Source organism: Meriones unguiculatus, chromosome 17 (genome assembly GCF_030254825.1).
Source record: "Meriones unguiculatus strain TT.TT164.6M chromosome 17, Bangor_MerUng_6.1, whole genome shotgun sequence".
Classification (NCBI taxonomy): Eukaryota; Metazoa; Chordata; class Mammalia; order Rodentia; family Muridae; genus Meriones; species Meriones unguiculatus.
Genome location: NC_083364.1, coordinates 44130374 through 44157255, shown reverse-complemented (window position 1 = coordinate 44157255; position 26882 = coordinate 44130374). Strand labels below are relative to the sequence as shown.

Below are 26882 nucleotides of genomic sequence, written 5' to 3'. Positions count from 1 at the left end.
ACAGAGAACATTGTTTCATCAACGAATGACCATGCATGAACTGGCCCTAGGCCTCTACAAAGATGTAGCAGATGGGAAGCCTAGCTTCATGTGGATCCTCTAGTAAGGGAAGAAGTAAGTGGGGACTGCATCAGATAGGGACTCACTTACTAGCTTACTGATCACTTCCCCTGAATGGACTGCTTGCCAGGTCACAGGGGAGGACAAGCTAAGTTCTGACAAGTTGGAATGGATGGGAATGGCAGCTACCCTTTTCTGAGGAATAGGCAAGGGGAGAGGAGGGAGGGATGATGGGACTGGGAAGGGAGAATGGATGGGGTTATAATCAGGATGTGAAGTGAATAAAAAATAAATAAGTTTAATAAATACTCCAAAAGGGTTAAGATATGAAAATTTAATAATTTTACATATGTACAATATGTGGTATGCAGGATGGATGAAAAAATTAAAAAGATGAATTGGTACAAGTAATTATTCTTATATTTCAATATTCCATTCCCTATCCAGGGTTTTTGATGTTACCTTCTTTACAAATCCTCATGATTTATCATACACTTTACTTGACCAAACTTATTAAGCAAGTCGATGTGTTTCCATAACAACCAGGCTACCTTCCTCAGTATTTTCCAGGAGGGACGGCTAATAAGCTGAGCTGATTGGCTGGAACTCAGACATTTAGATGGATCAGGAGCATCCTTCTTCCCAACACCACAGTCAATGGAGAAGGCAGCCTTCATCCTATGTTAAATGGATTATGTGCTGCATCCTGGTTCCTAAAAAGCCTGAAAAGCTAGCTCGCTTGTCTTAAGTAGGCCAACTAAGAAAACAATTAACAGTGAAGAGAAGAAGAAGAAAATAAAAATGATTTGTGGCCCTAGTAGTGACAGGAACAAAGATGGCCCGTGATCCCCTGTGTCCACATTCAACCCTTGGGCTCCTGACATGATATGTGGCTTGAAACTCAGAGCAGAGGTATGGATATCTAAGCAGTTTTTATCAAAGATATCAGTGGTGGTAGTATTGATAAATGCCCCCCCCCCACGCTACTTTCTCAGGCCTTTGTAGACTTGTCCCAGTGACTAGCTTTGAGAGCAAAAAGCCTTGTTCCAATTTGTTTTCTATTTTGTGCTTCTGACTGAAGTTGTAATCCCAGAGCTTCTGCTCCAGCAGCCATGCCTATTGCCTACTGTCTTCACTTCAGTATCATGGGCTCTAACCCTCTAGATTATTAAGCTCACATTAATTATTTTTTTCTATTAATTTCCTTCATCATGCGGTCTCATCGCAGCAACAGAAAAGTAACTAATACAGTATCTCATCAATGTCTAGCTTCAGACTCTCCTGCAAGGTCATCTGAGAAGCTCCTCCAACATCATGAAAACAAGCTTTTTATCAGGTGAAATCAAATTTTTGTCATGTTCCTCCCTCCAGAATTGGATTCTGAGGGAAATTCTAATTCTTGGGAATAGCCTAATGCCCAAATTAAAGGGCACAAATCTCTCTTTCAGTCCTGTCAGGAAAATTATCACTCATATCTATACAGATTGCTTTCATTGCCTTTGGGAAATGTAGAGAGGGATAAACCAAGGCTTCCACTAGCTGGTGATGTGTACAGTATTTCAAAGACAGAAGAAATATTTCCTAGATAGTGGGAAAACTTGAAAAATGGAAGAAACAAGTTGGCTGAAATAATCTAAACTCAGTAAGTGGTCTTTCTCTTTCTGATGGGCATTGAGCCATGCTGGAGGGAAAACATGGAGGACAGCAATCATTTCTTGGCTCACAAACACGTGTGGTTTCCTTTCCCTTTATTCTTATCATGGCAGTAAGCTAAAATGGATGGAGCCTACTTGCAAAGTTTGATACTTGTATTACTGCTACAGTCACAGTCCCAGCAACCCCAGTTAGTCACTACACTAATACAGTCTCTCGGTTGTAGGCCCCTGTCCTGAGATAGAAAGAAAAGGAGGGGATAGACAGGAGCTCCACAAAGGAGAGCAACAGAACTAAAAATTTTGGGCACAAGGGTCTTTTCTGAGACTGATACTCCAACCAAGGGCCATTCATTTAGATAACCTAGAATCCCTGCACAGATGTAGCCAATGGCAGCTCAGTGTATAGAAAAAATAAAAAAAAGAACAACATAGGGAGAGACAGAGTTTTCAAAGGTTTCATTCTGGGACAGTTCTACAGCAAAAGTTGTAGGGAAAGCAGGTTAGACACATGTGAAGACAGAATGAGCCAAAAATGTGAAAGAACAAAAATATTAAAACACATTGCCAGAAAATAGTTTGAGGCCAGGCAGGCAATTCAGTCCGAAGCCAAGAGAAGCCAGTTTGAATCAGTCAGCTTGGAGAGGAGTTTAGGCCAGAACAGCTGAGTTGAACTGCAAGGAAGAGTTTAGAAAGAGGTAGAAAAGCGTTGGGATGTTTCTCATCTCATCCCCTCATCAGAGAAAATTAAAACAAACCACCAAAAACATTTACACCAAGGATATAGCATATTTAAAACTTAAAGAAACACAATTATCAAGATTTGTGTGTGTTGTGTTATGTGTGTGTATGTGTGTGAAAGAGAGAGAGAAAGAAAGAGACAAGAGAGAACGTTCAGTACAATACCTTCTCATTTCATATTACTTGAAGTATCAGAGCTAGATAAAACTTTGGAGACTTCCTATTTAGCCACACACACTCAATGGCATGTCACCTCCTCTATCATGTGGAAGAAATGACACCAGTCTCTCCAGTTCCTACTATTGATGAGTAATCCACTGTCTTGAGAAACACTGTGTTTACAGTAGATAGGTCTGGGGATAACTAATAGGTCAGTGTCTTTTCATTTATTAAGGAATACTACCATTTTCTTGTGTTTAGTGTGTAACAGAAAAAAGATTCTATGGAGTATTTCATAAGTAGGACCTGATTCCAGTCCTTGGAACAATGTTAACAGGATCATTTACACGTTTTTTTTTTTCACATATGAATAAGCTAAGGTCTTGTGATTAGTGATCGTTCACAAAGAGGTGTACATTACTGAGTATTGTGGTGACATACTGAGTGATTGAGTGACATTCTTAATTTGTGACAAGTTCAGAAAAAGCAAGAATTCTGTCATTCTCATGAGGTACTAGAAGGAAACTGTGATTTATTTTTTCTTCTTGGCTTCCTCTTAGCAGAGTAAATTTGAGAAAATGTGTGAGGGTTTCTGATCCACCCTTGACAGACTGAGAAAAAAATAGGACATTTTTAGAGCTACAGATGGATGCCTGAGAAAATGAATGAGCTAATATTTGTATGGAACATTTTGACTATTGAATAAAGCCATATCCTAACTGAAAAAATCAAGTGTTCCACATTATGTGGGGGTAGGCACAGTTCAATAATAAGAACAGAGCCTACTTTTAAGTTTGATTTTTAATAATAGCATTGAGTTAGATTAGCAAAGAACCCAGCACCCACAGGAACAAAATCAAACCAATTAGTTAATACAGATCATTGGAAAACTGAAGTAATAGAACCACCAGATGCTCTGTGATTTGTATTGTTCATGGGCCTTGCTGATGACTAGACCATAGACTGCTTTGCAAACATGTCACTACCTTGAGTTGTGTACTAACTGGGAAGTTGGGAAAACACATGTGATCTCATATGTGTAGCCTGACCACTCATTAGCAGACTACACCAAAGGCCTGTCTCCTCCCCTTCCTGTTGGCCCACGACCCCATGAGATCCACGTACTACAGAAACGTGTCAATAAGCTACAATGTGTGGAAACTGGGAGATAGTATGTTTTCAGAAAACAATATTTGTAGGTCACGCCAAACTGAGATGAAGCCATCTTTTAGCTTTTAACATCCATCAGGCAGAAAAGAATCATTTCAATATCCATTTGCTTTCTACCAACTACAGCCTTGAAAATTAAACCTCTTGTCTAACCAGTGGCAAAGTAGGTTAAAAGAGATGGGTCCCACGTGTTGTTCCCTTTGGTTCTTGCTATTTTGCTAAACATCCCCTGTTTGGGAAAAACTAGAAATTATCAAATTAAATATCAGAGTTATCTAAGTCAACGTTATGTCACCAAGATAACTCATACTTCACATCTAGCCCTGACCCTCCCATTTTCTCCTCCATTTCCCTGAAAGGAAAAGTGGAATTATTAAATAAGAATACCATAAATGAGGGAAATACCTTATCTCTCACAACTCCCTATTCTCTTTTTTATCTGACAATTTCATACATCTTCATCGTGTCTGTGGTCTCTGCCCTCTGTCACTCTCATCTCATTATCAGTTCACTTCTCTTCCCAACACATCTTTCTTGAACCATCATCTCTTTTTCCTTTGTTTTATAACGCAGGTTTGTCACATGAACTTGTTCCTGGAGCTACCCAATGTAGGATGAGTAACTCAGAAGTTGCAACACCACTGAAGTCGGTCACTTCCCCTACCCCAGAAACTCCAACATGAGCCCATCTATAGTTGAAGGTTTGCCGGTCCAATTTTGTGCAGACACTCTATCTTATTTTCCAGGTGTCTTTAATCTTTATATTTTTAACAGAATATCTTGAATATTAAGAGTTAGTTAGGAAACAAAGAACTCTAGATAGAATAAAAATGTTACAGTTTTTAAGCACTAAGAACTAATAAGGTCTTCTATAATAGAGTCAAGAAGTTTATTTAGCATCTATTGTGAACTCCACAGAAACAACATTATTTCCAAAGCATGAGGCTACAATAAAATGTTGAAAGTAGACTAGGAAATAACATTGCCACTCCTTTTAATATGTTTCATTTGTCAAAGTAAAAGAAAACATGACAATGTTAATATTCACTGATTCTACCTGATGGTAAAAACTGGTGACATAAATATGACCATACCTCATAGATAGTCAGAGATAATAGAATTTGGGTTTAGTTGGAGAGTAAATGAAATAATGATATAGATGTCATTCCATTTCTGATAATCCCAACTTAAAAAGAATTTTCCTCCTTCCTTTTCTCCCTATAACTCTTGCTATGCATCTTTTCTTTTTTGTTTTTCTTCACAATTTTTTTTATTATATATCCTGACTGAAGCCCCTCCCTCATCTTCTCCAGTCCCATCCTCCCTCCCTATTCTCCTCATCCCCTTTCCCTAGTCCACTGAAAGAAGGAGTTCTCCACTATTTCCATCTGCTTCCCTTCTATCTCTGTTTTTGTAGATCAAATTTGTTTTCTTATTTGTTATCTTTCTCTCTCTCTATATATATATATATATAGATAAATATATAAATATATATTTATATTTTATATTTTATTTATATAAATCTATATATAGATAAATATAAATATATATACATACATACATGAATATATTGCTTAGACTGTATGAAGTGACTTGTGTGTATTTCAGAGTTTACCACTTGGTATCCATGGAACAAAAGACCACTGGGTCACTCCCTCTTCTCTTTTTTAATCTACATAGGTTTTACTTGCTGTACTATGTATAAAATTTTCTTATACAAAAATCAGTCATTACTCAGCAAAGTTTGGGACAAATAAAAACACTAAGCTATAAACACAATGAATAAAATAAAAACAATAAGTAATACTATCAAAATATTTTTGTGCTTGAAACATCAAGAAGAGAATTCCATTTATGTCATGTTCACCACTTTGCCTTTTGGACAAATTCTATCACCTGTTGAACGGAGACTACTGATATAAAGTATCCCTAGATAATTTACAGCCATGGTTTCTAAATTCCTGGAGGCTAAGATTTTCCTGAAGTGAAAAGTATACAAACATGATCAGTTGCCAAGATAAGTGATAATCATTTTCAAATCTCATTGGATTTTGTGAAACAAGCAATAATTATTTGAGGTCAGAAGCCATAGTCTATGTAATCTTTCCATCTCCCCTTCCAGGGATCAGAAGAGGTTTTTCATATAATAGCAACCTGAATCTTTAATAAGATAAGCATCAATACTAACATGCCCCTATGTGCCTTTAAATAAACATTTTCATCTGCAGTGATATAATGCGTGTTTAATTCTCATGTCACTGGACAGAGCCTTGACATTCTATCAGTTTCCTATACAAACAGAGGCTGCCTGCTGACAAACGCTAAAACCTGTTTGTGAACAACCACATGCTTCCAGCCGAAGGCCATGGGGTTATCACATTTAGTCGCACCCAGACAGGGACACCAGATCGACTTTACCTGATGCAGAAACCTTGCTGAGAGTCCAGAAGACAATGGGTGCAGCAGAGCCTCAAGATGATCGCACTTCCCTGTGTCATTACAGACCAGAACATGCTCAAATAAGGGCAGAAGGTACCGTTCTGATTTCTAAAACTCTGGTCTTGAGAACCTGTGTTAAGAGCATGCATTCATCCATAGTGCAACCTGATTGTAATTCTGCTGATATGATGGAGAAGCAGGTGCTCTCAGCTCACTCTCTGTTCACTGAACTCTCAGCGAAAACCCTTGTCAGATCTGAAAACTATTTCAGTTGAGAGGAGTATTACTCATAAAAAGAATCTGAAGTTATAACTCTGGTAACCCTACAAAGCAGAAACTATTTAGCACCCATATCTTACGGCCACAGTTGATAAATGGCATTGGTAGGCATTGAATCCTAATTTTAATTTTTACTGGCTAGATGGTTGGGATGGATGGATAGTTAGATAAATGGAACAATAAAATAATATAATCTTGGGACAATTTTTTTGCTGCTATTAAAAGGCAATTATCTGCTAAAAGAAAGCAGAAGGTTCAAATAATCCTGATATCTCTCACAAGAAGAAAGGTTATTTTTAAAATTATCAGCTTGAAGTCCACATTAAATAAGTCAAAATAAGCAATCAAGATATCAACTACATAATCATAACCTTTAATTATATAATGAATATTTACACTAAAAATTGAACAATTTGATACAAGAAGTCTGAGGAGAAAGTAGCCCTTAATTTGGCCTTTAAGATAAAGTATAGTTTACTAAGAGCAATGAATATGTTAAACCCAACCTTTGCTTTCTAATCTTTTTAAACACAGTTTGTACTATAATTTAATTTGAAAGTAAAATTGTTTGAATTGTTTCATATTGTAAAATTCTATTTTTTGTGTTGTTTTTAAAAGGTAACCTTTGAGACATAAGGTCATATACACCTTTCCAATATGGAAAAAGATGTTTTGAACAAGTACATGTTTATATTATGAGATTCTTTGCCGAGTACAGCTTTATAATTTGAGACTGTCAAAAAATGTTGTGTTACAAGTAAGAATAATTTTAGGTAAATTTATATTGAGATGTTTTTCTTTAGTAAAAACAATAATCTCTAACATCAGCTGTATAATCCTAAATTGAGTCTTTGGCACTGGTAAATGACATCTGTCATCGCAGATGAATTATGAGTAGTGGAAGCACTATATCAAAAATCTAAAAAGAAGTGGACATTTTAATTAATTAACTTGTGCCAAAAGTGTATAATAGAATAAGCATGTCCCCAACCCTTTATTTATTCCCATGGTGCCCAAAAGAGAAAAGTACTTGTACAAGGCATCACATAAGTAGCTTTTAGAAGACAATATGCATATCTAACCTAACAGAGACTAATTTTATCTTCTCTTTGTTGTCCAATGGGTCAGTTTCATGGTCCACCACCTTAAGAATCACTATCTGTTAGTAGAAAATTGAAATCACCATTCCATTCAGTGATTGTCCTTTATTCTGTTATGTAGCCATTTCTCTTTCATTTTACTTCCTCCGTCTCTTCATAGGGATGTTTGTGGCCAACTGCCATGAACTCTTCAGCCTGTTTTTCACAGTTCTTTCATCTAGGTCTTTCTTATTATTTACCTGAGCTAGCCATCCTTGAAGCCTCTTTCACCGCACGAGTATCTTCACGGCCCTCTATGTTTTTGCTATGTACTACCACTCACATGTTTTCTTCCCTGAAGGTCATTCCCCATCATATCATGTCAGTTTTATAATTATTGTTTAGGCTTACCATTCTTTTGTATTTAAAAAAAATCATGCCAACCAGGTGAAGAGTGCACTTTTATAATCTAAGCACTCAATAAGATGGACTCTAATTCAAGGTGAGCATAGAATACAGAGGAAAAAAAAAACTTTCTAGTAACAAATCAAAACATAACAACAGCTCCCTCCCCCAAACTATGCTGAATTGCCTCTCACAGACATTCTGCCCCCTCACTCTTTCTTAGTCCAGTGTCCTTACACCACTCAGTATCCTATCATCAAACTCTACTGGAATTAAAGTCAACAGGAATTATTTGAAAACATTTACTTTTTATTTAATTGTTTAAATTGTGTAGCAAATTTTTCAGAGCTGTATCTGTCACGAAAAATAGCTAAGAAAGCAGTATTGTGTGTGCTCATACAGGTGTAAAATTTGGTTAGAAGCGTAAGGGGTGCTACAGTGTGCCCAAAAGAACAGATCTAGGAAATGTGAGGTAAGCATGCTTTTACTAAGTGATGATTTAACTGCCCCTAAATGTGAAGACTCTGTAGATTATATTTAATACATAGGCTCTTAAATCTTATTCACTATTGGTATAGTTTGTACTTTAAAGAAAATCATGCCAGATGTTCACTAGAGGAAATTTCATCTAGTGTAGATACTCTAATAACATTGAAAGAACGGAAATCAAAACTGGATATAATGGAGAAAACCTGAGATTATAAGCAACAGAACAATTCTGCCATCTTTGTAATCTAACAGAGGAGATGTAAGCATAGCCTGGAAGGGAGTCTCTAAAGTGGAATGAAAATCACAGCAGAGTTTGTACTAGGATCATAGATGAGGTCCAAAGCAGACAGAAGTGAGAAGAAATACTCCGACTCATTTGTCATCACAGCCAGTCTACCTCCAGTGACTGCTGTTGCTTTGAACATACAGAAAACCAGTTGGCAATGAAACAGGAAGAGGTACTTTGTGGAGCAGTCACCTGTGACATATAACAAAGCAAAGAGAGTGGGGGTGAAAGAATGCATTGAAAACTAAAAGTGAATTCTATATCCCTACCCACAGAGAGCTAGTAAATGCACATATACCTAGAATACACAGTATTTGAGAGAGTCAGCATACAACAGCCTGAGGTCCTTTGTAAGTTGAAAAACTTGGGTGAATAACACTATTATACAAGGCATCACAGAATGTTGTATGTGCATATGTATCATTCTTTATAATGCAGAAGGCTTTTAATAGCTACTCTGTTGAGCAGATCTCAAGTTTGAAGAATCCTGACCAATCTATTTCTGTACTTGCCTTGATTAAGCATTTTTTTTAAATTTAATTTTATTTATAGATTTGTTTATTACAATTTATTCACTTTGTATCTCCACTGAAGCCCCCTCCCTTGTCCTTTTGATTAAGAATTTTAAAGAAATGAGTTCCGTGTTTATTTTCTATTTGCTTGTTTTATGCGGCCACAGCACCCCCACCAACACTGAAGATCTGTCAGTGGACAGTAAACATGATACTTGTTTCCAAATAATATTTTACTATTGGATTCCTCACTTCTATTTTACTTCAAGCAAATTCTTCAAGAATCCTATTTGCAAATGCTTCAAAGACATTCTTCTTTTGCTCTCGAAAGTAAACAGGAAGGTGATTAAGCTTCATTAAAGGGTTAACTCTTCTGTGTTATTTCCTCTAGCTCAGTATTTGACTTGTATGCCATGAACTATAAATGGAAGTGGCTGTATCCCTTTTTGTTTGTTAAATGTTTTCTGATACAATCCAAAGATTAATCATTATGCCACTTAGTAAAATATCAGTTCTGATAAAATTACTTATACAATGAAGGGCCTTTTATTGAATCGTGTTAGTTAATATACTCCTGCTGTTGTGTGCTCTACTAAGGAAAAATGTGGAAAACCTTCCAGTTAGAAGCTTTGTTTTGTTTTGTTGTTGTTGTGGTTTTTTCTAGTTTAATCTATGGAAAAAACTCATTCCACTGTGCTTCCTCACTGAGTTGTGGGCTAGTCAGCCTTCCTTATCATTGAAACATCTACTATGCCTCATCTAAGAATACTGTCAAGGTTTGGGTCATTGAGCTGCAATCCTTGACAATAAAAATAGCATTTGAAACAAATGAAAACAGCAATACCTATTATTCCCAAATAGACATTTAGGCTATCATTGCAGAATGAAATGCTAAAGGAACTGAGCGAGACTGTTTGTTAGCAACAGCAATCTAAGTGTAAATTAGGGGAAACAGAAGTGGATGGAAGATGATAAGTTTGTCTCCTTTAGTAAAATTATTTACCAAAGAAATAAATATGTAGCACATTAGCTAAGAATAAAATACTGGATAGGGAAATGTATTTTGCATAAGGTAGAGAAATTTTAATGTTTGCTGGGGTTCTCTACTGAAAATATGATTGCCTCCAGGGCAGCCTGCAGATACCCATGCTATAATCAAGGAGAGGACTTAGACCCCCTGCACAGATCCCCACCAACACTGAACATCTGTCAGTGGACAGTAAACAGATGTAGCCCATATGTTCCTCAGTCTCCAAATGGGTTCCCTAGTAAGTGGTACAGGGACTGTCTCTGACATGAACTCAGTGGCTGGCTCTTTGATCACCTCCCCCTGGGGGGATGCAGCCTTGCCAGGACATAGAGGAAGACAATGAAGGCAGTCCTGATGAGACCTGATAGGCTATGGTCAGGGAGAAGGGCAGGAGGTCCTCCCCTATCAGTGGACTTGGAGAGGCATGGGAGGAGAAGAGGGAGGGAGAGTGGGACTGGAAGGAGATGAGGGAGGTGCCTACAGATAGGATACCAAGTGAATAAATTGTAATAAATAAATTAATTAATTTTAAAGGAATGAAAAATGTAACTGCCATGCAAGCATAGGAAATCAATAGCCAGTACCTGCGCAAAAGGCTGGCTCTATAGCTTACGTCTGCGATCTCAGGGCTGGGGAGGCAGAGACAGGTGGATTCCTGGGGATTAGCTGATCATCTAGTTTAGCTCCGTTGAGGAGCTCCGGTTTAATGAGAGACTTTGTCACTAACAACAAGGTTTTGAGCATTAGAGAGAAACACTGACATTAACTTGTGATCTCGAAGGAATGCAAATACACGTAAATACACCTGTAAACCACAAGTGAGTTTTATACCACACACACACACAAATACACATCTCTAAACATTATCTATTTATATCTTATGTGTATCAAAGTCTTGCAGGCATGTATGTATGCATGCAAAGCATATGCAAGTTTGGTGACTGTGGAGGCAAGAAGAAGGCACCAGACCCTCACGAACTAGAACTCCAGGTGTTTGTGAGTCACTGTGTGGGTTCAGGGTACCTGGCTTGTTATGTGGGTACTCAGGCTTGAACTTCAGTCTTCACAATTAGGCAGCAAGCACTCTTAACTGCCTATCCTAAAGCTCAATTTTCTACTCTTAACCACCTGCAAGATACTGTGTATTTTTAAGCCCCTGGTCTTTTCTTAGAAGGTCTATAATAAAATAGACAGGGAGGGGGAGGACTGTGTCATTTGTGACTTGGCAGAATAATAAATCAAGAATCTGAGAAAAAAGAGTCTTCAGGCAAAAAGACAATATTTACTTGAGGCAAATTTTATATTAAGAAATTTGTTAGAGAGCCAGTGAGATATTTCAGCAAGCTAAGGCACTTGCTGCCAAGCTGAGTGACCTGAATTCAATATCCAAACACAAATCACAGAAGAAAAGAACCAGCACCAGTACATTGTCCTCACAAGCAGTCCTCTGACCTCTACTCTTACACACACATGCTTGACCATAAGCTCTTGGGGATCTGTGGCATTTCACGACTCAGGGACCTGTGTCCTTGTTTTTTGTTTGTTTAGTTTTTCTTTGTTTGTTTTGGGACTATTATTTTCGGAGCTCACATATGTATATGCACAGTAATGAACACAAAATAAATAATTTTCATAGTTTGTTTTTTTTTTCCCTATGTGTCTTCAAATGCCCTATCCATTGTACTTGTGTTGTTCAGTTTTTAGGCCTGTATATATTTTACATTACATTTTGCTGATAGGCAGGTCTTGCTTATCTCTACCACAAACATAAGGGTGATACTTAGGAACGACACCTTTACTTTCCAATATCATATTTAGCATAACTTCTAATAATAAAGACACGATAATTAGATAAGTGCTGCATTAGCTATTCATGATTAAAAAGATGCTCTGAAATAAAAAAAATTACTCTACCGTGTATAGTGTCACAGTACTGTGTAAAGAGAAATGATAATTGTATTTGATTGCTTAAAACAACTTGAAATAATTTTCACCATTGATCACTTTGTTAGTCTGTCCTCAATGTGTACATACATGGTTATATTTGTATATTCTATACATACATAGCCATATACCCCATTCTTATCTTGAGACATCTTATATTTAGCTTATCTAACACTCACGGCTTTACATTACACTCAAGACTGCATTATTATAGAATTTTGCATTTGCTTATAAAATTAGATGCAAAAATATGGTAATTTATTATTAAGTCTGTGATTATAAATTAAACACAAGTCAGACAACTCTCTTAAAGCTCCCAATGCAATCATGATTCTTTTTCTCAAATATCAATGAAAACATTACTTTGAATTTGTTCTCTTGTGGTATAAAATGCCTAACTACAATACAAACTTAAGATATTGGGTAACCAAGAGAAAAGTGAAAAATCAAAGCATAGAGAAAGTTCACCATCTTAAATAATTAACAAACTTTTAAGAAAAGAAAGCAAATTATGTAGCTGATGAAAGGTCCATTTGAATGTAAAATATCCTTAAGTTTCAATAATGTAACAAGTTAATAACTGAGAAAAAACAGCTTGAGATAAATAATTTGGGACTTGCCTGGACCCTTTAGCTAAGGAGTTGCTATAACAATGTTACCAAAGAAAATTAATGTTTGTAATTAAGACCAAAGCTCTAATACTATAAATCCTATTACAGATACTCATTTCCAAACTCTGGGATCTGTGCGTATTTTCAGTACTCAGTGATTTCCACTTCAGTTTCTTTTGTGTGAGGCCCATTATTTGGCTTCGTAGCATATGTCCACTCTGTGTCATTTAAAATTATATTTAGTTTCATCTACTCTATATAATCACACACACACTCACACATTCATGAGGAAAATTTTTTTTTCGCTGTTTAGGATGTGATATTATGTAACAGTAGTTGTGGAATCTTCCATGGAAAAACAAAGGTAATTATATTAGAATTATAAATGTTTGTCATTTAATTGCTTATGATTCCTATTGTCTTTTCATATTTGCTGCACTTTTGGTCATTGTATTCAAGTAAATGTATTTTCTGTCTCCTATTTATTAATGACAGTGAAGACTTAAATAAGAAACTATATTAAAGAAAATGTTAAGCAAAGAAATTTCTAGAGTGTGACAGTTCATGTTTGGGCCAGACCGTGGTATTCCACAGAATTTATAATCAATCAGTATGTCACTATTCTGGTGAAGGAAAATTTCAATGACAAAATAATGTACCTTGCAAGAAATGAAGCAGTGTTTAGCTGGGTTGTTTGACCTATAGCACTTTATATGTCTAGTGATAGCAGAAGGATCATCATTCTGCTACCAGTTAACACATATCAACTTCCAACTTTGGTGTTACACTCTTTTTTTTTAAATCTTATTATGTTTTATTTTGTTGGTGTTATCTCTTAGAAGCTTATTCTTCCCTAATGAAAGACAGAGAAGGAACGAGGAACGAATTGGGAGGAGTAGATGCAGGGAAAACCAATCAGGATATATTCCTGAGAAGAAAATCCACTTTTAGTAAAAGTGGGAACAAAGCAAGGTATGTGAGAACCGAGATAATAGACCAAACATTTAGACAACTGTTTCCCTGGCATTGCAATCTCTTAGTGATCACATTGAGTTCTTACCAAGCCTACAAACCATCAGGTCACTGAGAGCTTTGCACTGTGCCCATGAGTCTTCAGTAGAGAAACTGTCAGAAGTATAGCTGTTCAGCACTGAAAGTCAAACAAGCATGATGCGGTGCTTACTTGCCTCTTGTTCATGACCTTTCCAGGACAACCAGTTTTTAAATTAGGCACAGCAACTTACCTAGGGAGAGAATGAAAAAAGAAATACAGGTCAGTATAAGACCATCATAAAAGCATCTTCAGAGAAGTATGACGTCTGTTGACAGTCAGAATCAGATAGGTGTAAATTAGATGTGAATTTCTAATATATATACACATATATATGAAATTTACCAAAGTTCATTGAGTGCTTCTACTGTAATTTTTTGTGCCCTACATCCCTTTGAATATTTATTACTCTCTTACTTTTCTTTGGGTGTGATTGAACTCACTCATTTCACCCTATGTACTCACTGGCCTAGCCTTTTCAGGTCGTTCTGGCTCTGTTAATATTCGGTTGTTTCAAGAAAAAAGAAAGTAAAGATATGTCCTGAAAATATTAAAAAAAATAAAGTTAACATTTTGCCTCAGTAGAGTGCTACAGTGGACAGACGGAGAATCAGCTTTTAGTTTCAGAATTTTATGTTATGGAGAGAAAACAAACCAGAAGGCTAAAAGAAAGTTGGCTAATGATAATTTAAGTTGAATGATGATTAAAGGGGATAGAACTTAGATGGTTGAGTCTTTCCTATGTCACTTCCTTTATTTTATATCCTGCAAAACATTGCCTGTGCTGTACATAGGCAAGGCTGATCAGGCCTGCAGATTTTGAACTTATGATAGGCTGATAAATTGGGATTTATACCATTAAAACTTCATCTGCGAAGAGGGACCTGATTGGAATTGTTGGTTAAAGATCCACAGTGGAAATGTGGTGAGATGGCTTAATGACATTGTCCCAGTTATTCAAGGTCATTCTGATGTGTCTATGTGGGAAGGCCAGTGTAATTCAGCACACTTCTTAAATGGAATATCAATCAAAGGATACAGGACAGTCATATGGCCCCATGGATCCAGAGGCTACTGATGCAAGATTAGGAAACAGTGCACTGTGGAGAGCAGAGAGAGATTGCTTCTCTCCCAGAGTGGTGCTGTTGTCTTTGAAGAACACCCACTGCAAACCAACCTTCATTTCTTTGGGAACCAGCTTGGAAAATAGTTGAGGTGCACAGCTTTAATGTTTCACCTGCTGGAAGCTGAAGTGTTCATTTTATGCATTGACTAATTTATGAGTTTAGTGAGAAATTCTTTGTAAAATACATTCTAGAATGAGAGAGAACCTGAAAACGAATTCCCTTTGCACAACATGTGTGTATGGTCCCATTAGCAGGCGCACAGTGGGCAATCGATTAGGGAGGGAAAAATGGCTTTTTTTATGGTAATGGATTTTGAGCCTCCTGGTGATAATTTATTTACTAGAAATTTTGCAGAGCTGGCTAACATGCTGATGAAAAGCCTCTGAACATGTTCGTTTAAAAAAGAAGGAAAAGTGGCTTAGATTATTTTTGAGAAATATTGTTATTAAATCATTGGAAACATATTGATAAAATATGCCTGAAGGCTACAGTCCTGTAATTTACAATACAAATGATACTGCCATTGACAAATAGCAATTTAATCCTGCAATTAACTTTAACAATTTGAATTTCTTTATGTCAGTTTCACATTCTTATTTTTAGTAAAAGCTTGTAGACATTCAGTGGGCTGTGCTGGGCCCATGGTCTTGGCTGCTTTCTTTAAAGGAATTGTCATCTCCCTAGTGTTTCTTTGTGCTCAGATGAACCTTCCAACTGTGGAACAAAGTAGAAAACTGGTATCTTTCCTCTTTGAGTCCCAAATTCTACAGAATATTGAGTTAAAATCTCAAATTTCCTTCATATAGGAAGAGAGAAGGATCCTTTTATTATTATTATTATTATTATTATTATTATTATTATTATTATTTCAAAGACTGAACTTTAGAATCAGAAAGACTTGAGAACTTGAGGATCTCTTTCACTACAATCGTGTACTGGCTTTATGGTGTGAAAATAATACAGTTTCTTCTCTGAGTCATATATCAAAATATGACATGTATGTGCATGCATGTTTCTCTCTCTCTCTCTCTCTCTCTCTCTCTCTCTCTGTGTGTATGTATGTGTGTGTGTGTGTGTGTGTGTGTGTGTGTGTGTGTATTACATGCAGCAGTGGCCATAAAACCTCTTTGACAACCTGTTAAGACTCTCATTCTATATGTATTACTTTCCCACACATTACATTTGTTTTAAACCTTTAATCTTCTTTTTAGTGCACCTGTACACATACACCAAACTCTATTCATTAATCAGGCATAACACTCCATTCTGCATAGAGCAAGTCACCCTTACAGGGATTTCTTCCACAGTCTTCCCACTGAGATTTCTCTTCCTGATAGAGGACTCAGCTGTGGTTACATGCCTCGGCACCCACTGTGGGGGCCATGTAACTGCAGACAGATGAAAAGGACAAACTCTCCCATACTGCATAGGAAAAGGAGGTCATTTCAGGATTTCCTCTGTGGATGCCTCACCCTCAGGCTACACAGGGTTGTCTATCTTGGTCCACACAGCTAGAATCTTTAAACCACTCCTCCTCAGTTCCTCTTTGTTCTATCAAGTCCATGTCTAATGACAAATATTGTGTAATGGAGTTTTTCTGGGGAGGTGCCAACACCCAATGTTTATGTACCCAGAAAGAGAGTCTACAATAGACCAAAGAAACCATTGCACCAATAACTAGTTTCATAATGTCATGCTGTTTTTATTGGGGTTATTAGCAGGAATTATAAATAAGGGGCTCCTCACAAGAAGCCGCCATAACTGTAAAGCAAACCCATCACCAGCAAGCTCAGAGCAGCATGGATGCTGACCCACACTGAATATCTTTCTCTCTACAGTCTGACAGATAAGAGTCTTCATTTCTGCAACTCTTTATTCCCTTTTATGTTGTTGGTAAGATCCTCTCTGGAGTCTTCCAAGTATTGTTTTCCTAGAGGGACGTGTAACCTTTTGTAACCTTTTCTTTACTGCCTGGATATTGTGAGCTCTCAAGCTTCTGCTGCAAAAACGGCTCAGTTTGGAAGGAATGTTGCATTTCTGAGGAACATGATATATAAAAAAAAATATTGGCACAGGGGTCTTTTCTGAGACTGATACTGCAACCAAGGACCATTCACGGAGATAACCTAGAACCCCTGCACAGGTGTAGCCCATGGCAGCTCAGTGTCCAAGTGGGTTCCCTAGTAGAGGGAACAGGGACTGTCTCTGACATGAACTCAGTGGCTGTCCCTTTGGTCACCTCCCTCTGAGAGGGGAGCAGCCTTACCAGGTCATAGTGGAAGACAATGCAGCCAGTCCTGATGAAACCTGATAGACTAGGATCAGATGGAAGGGGAGGAGAACCTCCCCTATCAGTGGACTGGGGGAAGGCTGTGGGTGGAGAAGCGGGAGGGAGAGTGAAGTTGGGAAGGGAAGAGGGAGGGAACTACAGTTGTGATAGAAATTGAATAAACTCTAATTAATATATTTTTTAAAGATTGGAAAACATTAAAGATGAGGCCAGAGGCCAGCATCCAGTATCTTCCTCATTCACTCGGGTCTCCTACTGACACTGTGGCTCCATGTTTTGTGTAGCTTGCTGACCACTGAGCTACAGGTACCTTCTTATGGACAACTTGCCTGAACTGAGATTTCAGGGCATTGGCTTTCAGCTGTGTGCTACAGAGTCAACGTGGTTTTTGTTGACTGAGCCATCTCCTTAACCCCCCTTCCTTAATTTTTAATAGGGAAACATATTCATCTCCATAAACTGTGGAATGAATGTTACAGTGTATATGTTCTATCTCATACCCATTGAGCATTGCTTTCCTCCTCTCTTGAGCAATTAAGCCTTTCAGGCACAGGCATGTCTCATAATTTTCTTTTGGTAGAATCTCTCTTCCATCATGCTTAGACCATGGGACTTGAATACACAAAGGCAAGACAAACCCACTTTCACTATTTATAATTGTATGTATTACTATCTCTTTTATTTATTTATTACAATTTATTCACTTTGTATCCTGTCTGTAGCCCCCTCCTTGTCTCCTCCCAGCCACCCACCCTCCCTCTTCTATACCCATTTTCTATTCCACTGATAAGGAAGGTCCTCCTTCCCTTCTATCTGACTTTAGTTTATTAGGTCTCATCAGGACTGTCTGCATCATCTTCCTCTGTGGTCTGGCAAGACTGCACCCCCCCAGGGGAAGGTGATCAAAGAGCAGGTCACTGAGTTCATGTCACAGAGAGCCCCTGCCTCCCTTACCAGGGAACCATTTTGGAAACTCAGAAGCCTATGGGCTTCCTCTGCAGCAAATGAAAAGGAACTAGAAAAGATCACCCTGAGTGTGGTAACCCAGAAGCAGAAAGACACGTATGGTATATACTCACATATAAGTGGATATTAGCTATGTAATATATAATAAACATACTAAAATCTGTACTCCTAAAGAAGCTAAACAACAAGGAGGAGCCTAGGAAAGAGCCTGAAACCTCACTCAGAAGGGAAAACAGGATAAACATCAGCAGTAGGAGAAGAAAAGGAACAGGACAGGAGCCTTCCACACAGGGTCTCTGAAAGAATATACCCAGCAGGGTATCAAAGCAGATGCTGACACTCATAGGCAAACGTTGGGAACATGCAGGAAATCTTATGAAAGAAGGGGAAGATGAAAGACTTGTAGGGGAAAGGAGCTCCACCAAAAATCTGGGCCTGATTCTCTAACCAAGGACCATGAATGGAGATTACCTATAACCCCTGCACAGATGTAGCCCATGGCAGTTCAGTCTCTAAGTTGTTTCCCTAGTAATGGGAACAGGGACTGTCTCTGACATGAACTCAGTGGCTGGCTCTTTGATCACCTCCTTCTGAACTGGAGATGTGAGGGTGGCAGCTTTTCCAGGCCACAGAGGAAGACAATGCAGCCAGTTCTGATGAGACCTAATAATTTAGGATCAGACAGTAGAGGAAGAGGACCCTAGCAGTGGGATAAGGGAGGGGTATGGGTGGAAAAAGAGAGTGAGGCTGGGACTAGGAGGAGATGAGGGAGGAGGTTATAACTGGGATACAAATTTAATAAACTGCAATAAATAACAACAGCAGCAATAACAGTAATAACAAAAATAAATAGCTGCTTCATAAAGAAAACAAAAAAGTGCAATTATAGAAAAACTTTATTGTTGGAGCAATAAATAAGTGAAGCAAAAATATTTAGCTCATTTAGCTTGCTTTCTCCATGCTTTAAAACCAAGGTATGTAGTACCTTCAGCAATGGGGTTTTACCTACTATGGTAGGCAACCAAGAGGAAGAACAAGAGGCTGTTTTGCTGTGGAGGGCTTTTGAATCTCCTTTACCAACAACTCAAATTGCCAGATATCTCCCAGTTTTGTCTTGTAGGGCATACTTTTAACTGTATTATAGGTTTTCACATGCCATTTACATATACCCTTCATTTTTATTAAACCTTTCTTCTAACCTCTATTCTCCCACATCCCTCACTGCCCTCCCTGTTTAAACCTTTCTGCTTCTATTAGTCTCCTTCTATACTTTCATTTTACACATGTTCTTCTATCCCCCACGTCTTCAGGTCTCACTACCCCATTGTTCCCTTACTACTTTCTGCAGTGCTGGCTGGTGTTTTGTCAAACTGATCCTAGTTAGCCAGAGTCATTTGGAATAAGAGAACCTTAAATGAGAAAATGCCTTTACTGGTTTGTCTGTAGGCTATCCTATGGGCCACTTTTCTGTATAAATGACTGATATAGGAAGGCCCAGATCACTGTGGACAGTGCCATCTCTGGGTTGGTTGTAATGGGTGCTATAGAAAAGCAGGCTGAGCGAGGTATGAGGACCAAGCTAGTATATGAGGATCAATCCAGTAACCAGTACTTCCATGTAGTTTCTAATACCATTTCGACATCTAAGTTCCATTCCTGCTTGAGATCCAGTGCTGACTCTCTTAAATGACAGATCATGAGTTGAAATTATAAACAAATAGCACTTTTTTTTCCCCCAAGGTGGTTTGAGTCATAGGGTTTTGTCACAGCAGTAGAAACAGAAACAGAAAATGATAGCAAGTTTTGGGGTATAGCTGTGACAAATTGGACCATTTGTTTGGGGGAGTATAGGAAACATTTGGAGTATGGACTGGAAAAGGCATTGTCTCAGTTAAGGTTACTATTGCTATAATGAAACACCACGACAAAAAGAAAGTTGGGGAAAAGTTGGGGAAGAAAGTGTTTATTTGGCTTATGTTGCATATCCAGTCCATCAATAAAGGAAGTGAAGACAGGAAGTCAAAAAGAGTAAGAACTTGGAGGCAAGAGCTGATGCAGATGTCATAGAGGGATGCTGCTTACTGGATTGCTTTTAAAGGTTTGTTCATTCTGCTTTCCTACACAATCCAGGACCACCATCCTAGGGCTGGGACCACCTATGATGGCTGGGTTCTCCCCAATAAATCATTAATTAAGAAAATGCTCTATGAGTCTCAGAATCTACTTCAAAACCCTGCTAGGTAGAGTCTTTCAGAGGCCCTCTGGTAGGCTCCTGTCCTGTTCACTGTTTTCTCCCTCTTCCAGTGTCTATCCTGTTTGCCTTTCTGTATGAGGATTAAGCATATTACCCACCATTCTCCTTTTTGCTTAGCTTCTTTAGGTGTACAGATTTAGTCTGTTTATCCTATATTATATGTCGAATATTCACTTATAAGTGAGTATATAGCATGTGAGACTCATAGACAAACATTGGGTAAAGTTCAGGGAATCTTATAAAAGAAGGAGGAGATACCTGGAGGGGACAGGAGTTACACAAGGAGAGCAACAGAACCAAAAACAATCTGGGTCCAAGGGTCTTTTCTGAGACTGATACTCCAACCAAGGACCATGCATGGAGAGGTCATAGATCCCATGCACAGATGTAGCCATGTCAGCTCAGTGGATTCCCTAGTAAGGGGAACAGGAGTTATCTCTGATATGAACTCAGTGGCTGGCTCTTTGATCAACTGCCCCTGAGGAGGGGGTAGTCTTACCATCCCACAGAGAAAGACAATGCAACCAGTTCTGATGAGACCTGATAAGCAAGGGTCAAATGAAAAGGAAGGAGGACCTCCCCTATCTGTGGACTTGGGTAGCAGAATGGGAGGAGAAGAAGGAGGAAAGGTAGGATTGAGAGGTGACAAGTGAGGGGGCTACAGCTGGCCTAAAAGCTGAATGAATTGTAATAAGTAAATAAATGATTGAATGAATGAATGAATAAATAAATAAATAATAAAGAAAAGATAAAATGTTCTAAAGTCTACAGTCTGATTTTTATGGAGGCCTTCTTTTTTTCCCCCCAAAGGTTTCTTCCTCTCAGATGACTATAGCTTATGTCAATTTGACATAAAAGTAACTAGCACAGGTATTGACTGCTCAGAGCTCAGTGGGATGTTCTCTGAGAGTTCTGAAGATAAAAAGTATTGAAAGAAATGCAGATTAGTTTTGAAAGCTTAGCTTGTGAAGTTTCAGAAGGAAGTTTGATGAAGTTCAAAGACTCAAGCAGTGAAGTTTGTGTGATAATTTGATTAGGAACCACTGAAATAAAATCTTGGCTTTGTTTGGTCTATCCACACTGGTCAGCTGTGACTAAGAAGAGACCTGCATCACTGAAGCAAAATTTTCTAGGAACTGTTTCCTTAGGGACAGTACACAGGACCCTTTTTCCAGAGGTGGCCAACACTGTATCTCATGTTGGCAACCAAACTAGTTAATAGTTTAAGAATCTTCCAGGTGATGTTAGATTGGAAGGCATGAGTGGGTTATGGAGAGCAGATGCAGTTTGTCACTGTGAAAGACCAGGAGAGGCAATCAGTGAAGGTACAGCTTCAGCTGAAGCAGAGGTCCTAGTATTACAGCAGTCACAGAGAAAACTTAAGGCTTAGAACCATGTGGCAGTGGAGTCCCTGAGGGAAACACAGGAAACTGCCAATGAAGGTGCCCCCAATTAGAGTGGAGATCCCTATCAGTTTGGAGACACCAGCACCATGGGATGACTGGTAATGATAGCACACAGCAGTAGCTGTGGAGCGTGCTCACGCTAGGCGAGGAGACATACTGTGTGCTGGAGAGAAGAAATGGAGAAATGGAATATCCAAGGGATCTTGGAGTCAGAAGTTCATGACTGGATCCTGATACCAAGTACCGAACAATTTACAAAGTTGAATTTGGTATTGATTTTATTGATTGTGAGTGGTTATTGCCTGTTGGAGTCAGAAAATATGTAACTTATTTTTTATTTTCCTGGAACCCACAGATTTTGAACCTTTAAAGTGACCACAGATAGGTTAGAGAAACTTTGTGTATCTTAAAAAGACATTGTTTCTTTAAGATATTGTCGAAAGAATTTGGAATTTTAGAGCACATTTGAACCTTGAAAGAGACTTTGGATGTGTTAAAGAGACTAAACATTTAAAGTGTTGAATTTCAAAGACTGTGGGGATTTTAAACGTTGAAATGTTTTATATTATAATATTAATGTTAACATCTTGGAATGAGACAGGAACGTTTGTAATTGAATAATGGTATGTTTGTGTGTCAAGTTTAGATGCAGTCAATTGGGCTGGCAAGTGTTTTGTCAACTTGACACAAGCTAGAGTCATTTAGGAAGAGGGAATCTTAATTGAGAAGTAGCTTCAGCATTCTGTTCTGTGGGCTCGATTGGGGACAATTATATGAAATAATGATTTATGTGAGAGGGCCAGATCACTGTGGTCAGTGTGGCTTGTAGGCTGGTTATGCTGGTTGAGCAAGCCACTAGATGAAATAGAAGGTTATTAAGCAACACTCCTCAATGGCTTTTGTTTCAGTTCTTGCTTTCAGGTTGTTTCATTTCTTGAGTTCCTGTTCTGACTTTTTAAAATTATAGACTATAGTTTGGAACAGTAAGCTGAAATAAATGCACTCCCCCACCAAGTTCTGTGGGGTTGTGAGGTTTCATCACAGCAATAGAAACCCTAAATAGTTCACCCATGTCCACAGACAAATAAAGATGTTAATCTAGGTTTCCTGTGTTAGACAGATCAATGGTAGTTGCCTCTCTAGGCCTAATTTACCTCAATCAGTATGATTTTTCTGCTAGTTCTATAAATTTCACTTTTAATTTCATAATTTCCTTCATCTTTATGGCTTAATAAAATTTCACTTTGTACCCCATATTCATTATCTGCCATCACTGGATAAACATCTAGGATGATTGTATTTTCATGCAGTAAGAATAAATATTTCCACGCAGTACATAGACATAGCTCTGTAGGGAGATGATAAGTGCTTTAAGTGGATGCCTGTGTCATGTGCATTGGTTTTGTTTGTTTGTTTGTTTTGAGAAACTTGCAGACTGTTTTTCGATTGTATTTTAGTTTCATTCCACTGGAGGTAATCCTGTGCAAAATAAATGGCTTGGAAGGTCATAGGGCCTAGATGGTAACATAATAATGTTATTTTGCTCAATTGACATAGCATCAAACTGCCTTGTAAATTATATATTCATTGAAGAATAAAAGTATATTATCTTTAGTGTGAATGAGATTGTATTCCAAAACTTCCAGAAACTATTGAAATGCTGTAAATTTTCTCAGATAACTAGATAAGTGAAAAGATAATATCAAGCTAAAATGGCAATTAATATTTTAAAGATGTTGTTTGTTCACTATTAGTCTTTGCGTTCAATGAAATTTCAAAAAAAAATGTCTATATAATGAGTTTTACAACTTAACCCCTATACACACAAGGGAAGAGAGAAAATGTGAGAAAGCGAGAAACAAAAAATGAAATAAATGAATCCGATTCGTTTTGCCCTGCTTCCTCCATTTTCCCCATCTTGTTTCCATTAATTTGGTGATTCATTCTTGAGTTTGCTCAGGATTATTGATTGGTTAAGGCCAGGGACTCTCACACTGTAGGAAATGCTCTCCTTCTGAGCTATGCTTCCCAGCCTACAAAGACCATTATAGCACAGTAAATGAAGGCTAGGCTGAAGATTACACCCCAACCTTGAAAAGACCGAATAAAGGAAGGAATTTCTCTCAGACATAAAGGAAAGTCCCTAACTAAGAGAAAAATTACATAGGGGGGAGGGACAACAAAATCCAATGGGGAAATAACTTATTTTTAGTCGGAGTTTTTGAGAAAAATTGATCCGCAATTGTGGAGTATGATAAGCCTAGATTACCTCTTTATATCATGCTGAAAATGGACAAAAAATGGGTTGTTTCTAAATATAGAAGTTAAAAGTATGAAATTAACAAAAAGTGGAGAATACTTTTAGGTGTTATGGATGGCAAAAGCCTTCCTAAGTAAGATATAAAATGCAAAACAGTGAGATAAAGATGGTTTTGAGTAAAAGAAAAAAAAAACAATTAAACTAAAAGCAGAGTATTGTGAACAAAATTAACAGGTGCTATTGGGAGGATGCAATTATCCTATACAAGACTGATAGAGTTTTAACACTTCGGTTATGCATGTATCTACTTAAAATCAAGAAGAAAAAAGAGAGGTCACTCAGGAGAAAATGGAATTGTATAGAGGTACACGGTCACAAAATGAACTCTAGATTATTAAAAAACACATAAAGATGCTATTATGGTACCAGGAAGGATATATGAAATGTGAGTGCACGGATTCCCAGCAAATGAGGGGTGTCTATTCAGTCCAGAAATGAAGTAGAAAGTGATGGTGAAACTTGGGAAAGGAATTTAATAAATAGAGTTAATGAGAAAATAAGAAAGATGAACCATCCCAGCTATGTCTTTGAACACACTTATGTGGAGTCTAAGATTACATACAAAGGTTACAACTCATCTGCATTTTTACAAGGGATGGGGAAGGAGGGTCAAAGGGACCTGTTTGGTTAATTTCTTAGTTCTGTGCACACGCAGCCTTATCCCCAATCATGAGACTTGCTATAGCTTTTCAGGAAGAATTATACTGCATTCAGTGACAAGGAAATCATCACTGCTCAGGACCCTTCTTTATATACTTGGCATGATGCTTACCAACAAGAGCTGTGATCCTGTATAATGGGTAGCCTCATTGTAGGTGATATGCTTGAAGGCTGTTCCTGGAGGGTACTGGTAGTGGTTGAAATCTTCTAGGGACCATACCAACGGTCTGGATGTTGAAAACACTCTACTTGCTCTTGTGTTTGTGTTTTGGAACTTGAAAGGGGGATGCTACTAACATCAGATCTTTAGGATCAATGAAGATGTGGTACTTGAACACAATCAACATCCAGATATCAGAAATAAAATTTTCAAATTTATCACAATGAGAAAAATGAAAACTAAAGTTGTGGGCTATCAATGACTGCCTATGTTATCTCCAAACATCAAATTTGGCTTATTCTCAGTGTTGACCAAGAAGGAGGATGCAGTGAAACTTCATTACTGTTTATTGGCTTGTAAACTATTCCATTTAGTCAAAAGCAACATGGTTGTATGTAGTGCAGTTCATTTAACAGAGTGCCTTATAGAGCGACTTCTGGGCATCTGTGTAAAGAAACATGAATACATGTTGAGAAAGAGATCTGAACAAAACATGTTTTTCTCAGCATTGTTTATGATAGCAGTGGGAGAATCACATGGTAAATACATCATCATGAAATAGAAAAGTAAAATGTATTCATACCATATTAATAAATTACTGTGGGATGATTAGAAGAACTACATTTCATGACATACAGTGAAATAAACAAACATTAGAACTTATCCTCAGGTTAAAAGTAAGTAACTAAGATGTCATATCATACTCTCATTTATGTAACATAACTTGTAAAAACCCATCACTACTTATTATCAATGATGGTCTCATATTTATCAACACTTTTCTAAGATATTATGAGTTATTATCTCTGGTTTGAAGTAAGCATAAGAGTTGAGGAAAAAGAAAGAAAGAAATTCATCATTCGGTAAGTTGGGTGATATTAATATAGCCAGACTGCTAATAGTAGATCTGGCCATTGGAGATTAGCCATCTATATGAACATACATTCATCATTTAACATCCTCCCAGCAGGTGTTCAGTTCTTTTTATATCAATTCAAGCAACAAGAGAATTAATGTGTCTATGGTTTGAAAGTAGAAACAATCTGATGTTTTTTACCAAATACAGTTTTTCACATGCCCACCTGATCTTGTTTGATTTCTGTTGCTGTGATAAATTCCATGCCATTGGTATGTGTGAGGGGGTTGGGGGGTAGGCATATTTTAGCATATAGGTTAAAGTATATTGTCAAAAGAGCCAAGGCACAAATTCAAAACAGGAACTTGCTGGATGAATAATCTGAAGCAGAGAACAGGGAGAAATGCTGCTTCCTGACTTGTTTACACTGTCCTCAACTACCTTTCTAACACAGACCAGGGCCACTTGACACAGACAAGGTGTCACCACAGTGGGTTGGAACTTCCTACCTCAATCACTGATAAAAAAAACATACCTCACAGACAAGCCCAGAGGCCAATCCGGTGGAGGTAACTCTACAACTGAGGTTCCTTCTTTCCAGATATGTTTAGGTTTGTGTTAACCTGGACAAAACAAAGCTAAAACAGAACTATGTGACACTTTTGATTATTTGGTCGTTAGTAATGAATTTATCAATATGTATTTATGAATGAATTTGAGATTGTGGCACAAGATAGTTTTGGCATGTGACATCTAAGCTCTGATGGCTGCTATGCTGAATGTAGCAACCATTACATTAGACATGGTGTCTTAGTGACCTTTCCTGCTGATGAAATTAAGCATCTTGACAAAATCATCTGAAGAGATTGGAGGGTTTGTTTGTTTGTTTGTTTATACTTCAAGGATATAGTACATAACGGTGGGATACATGGCAAT

General features: G+C 37.8%; 1 protein-coding gene across 3 annotated transcripts in view; it reads right to left on the bottom strand.

Moving 5' to 3' along the window:
- The window catches only part of Lsamp (limbic system associated membrane protein), a 2252234-nt gene that overhangs the window by 982651 nt on the left and 1242701 nt on the right, over positions 1-26882 (bottom strand). The window contains exon 1 of one of the 3 annotated variants that reach the window (XM_060370407.1): positions 13917-13947. The exons of the other annotated variants lie outside the window; for them this stretch is intronic. Coding sequence (XP_060226390.1) covers positions 13917-13932 — 16 coding nt within the window. The 5' untranslated portion in view covers positions 13933-13947. Of the gene's footprint in view, positions 1-13916; positions 13948-26882 lie in introns of those variants that run through there. 3 annotated transcript variants of the gene reach the window in all.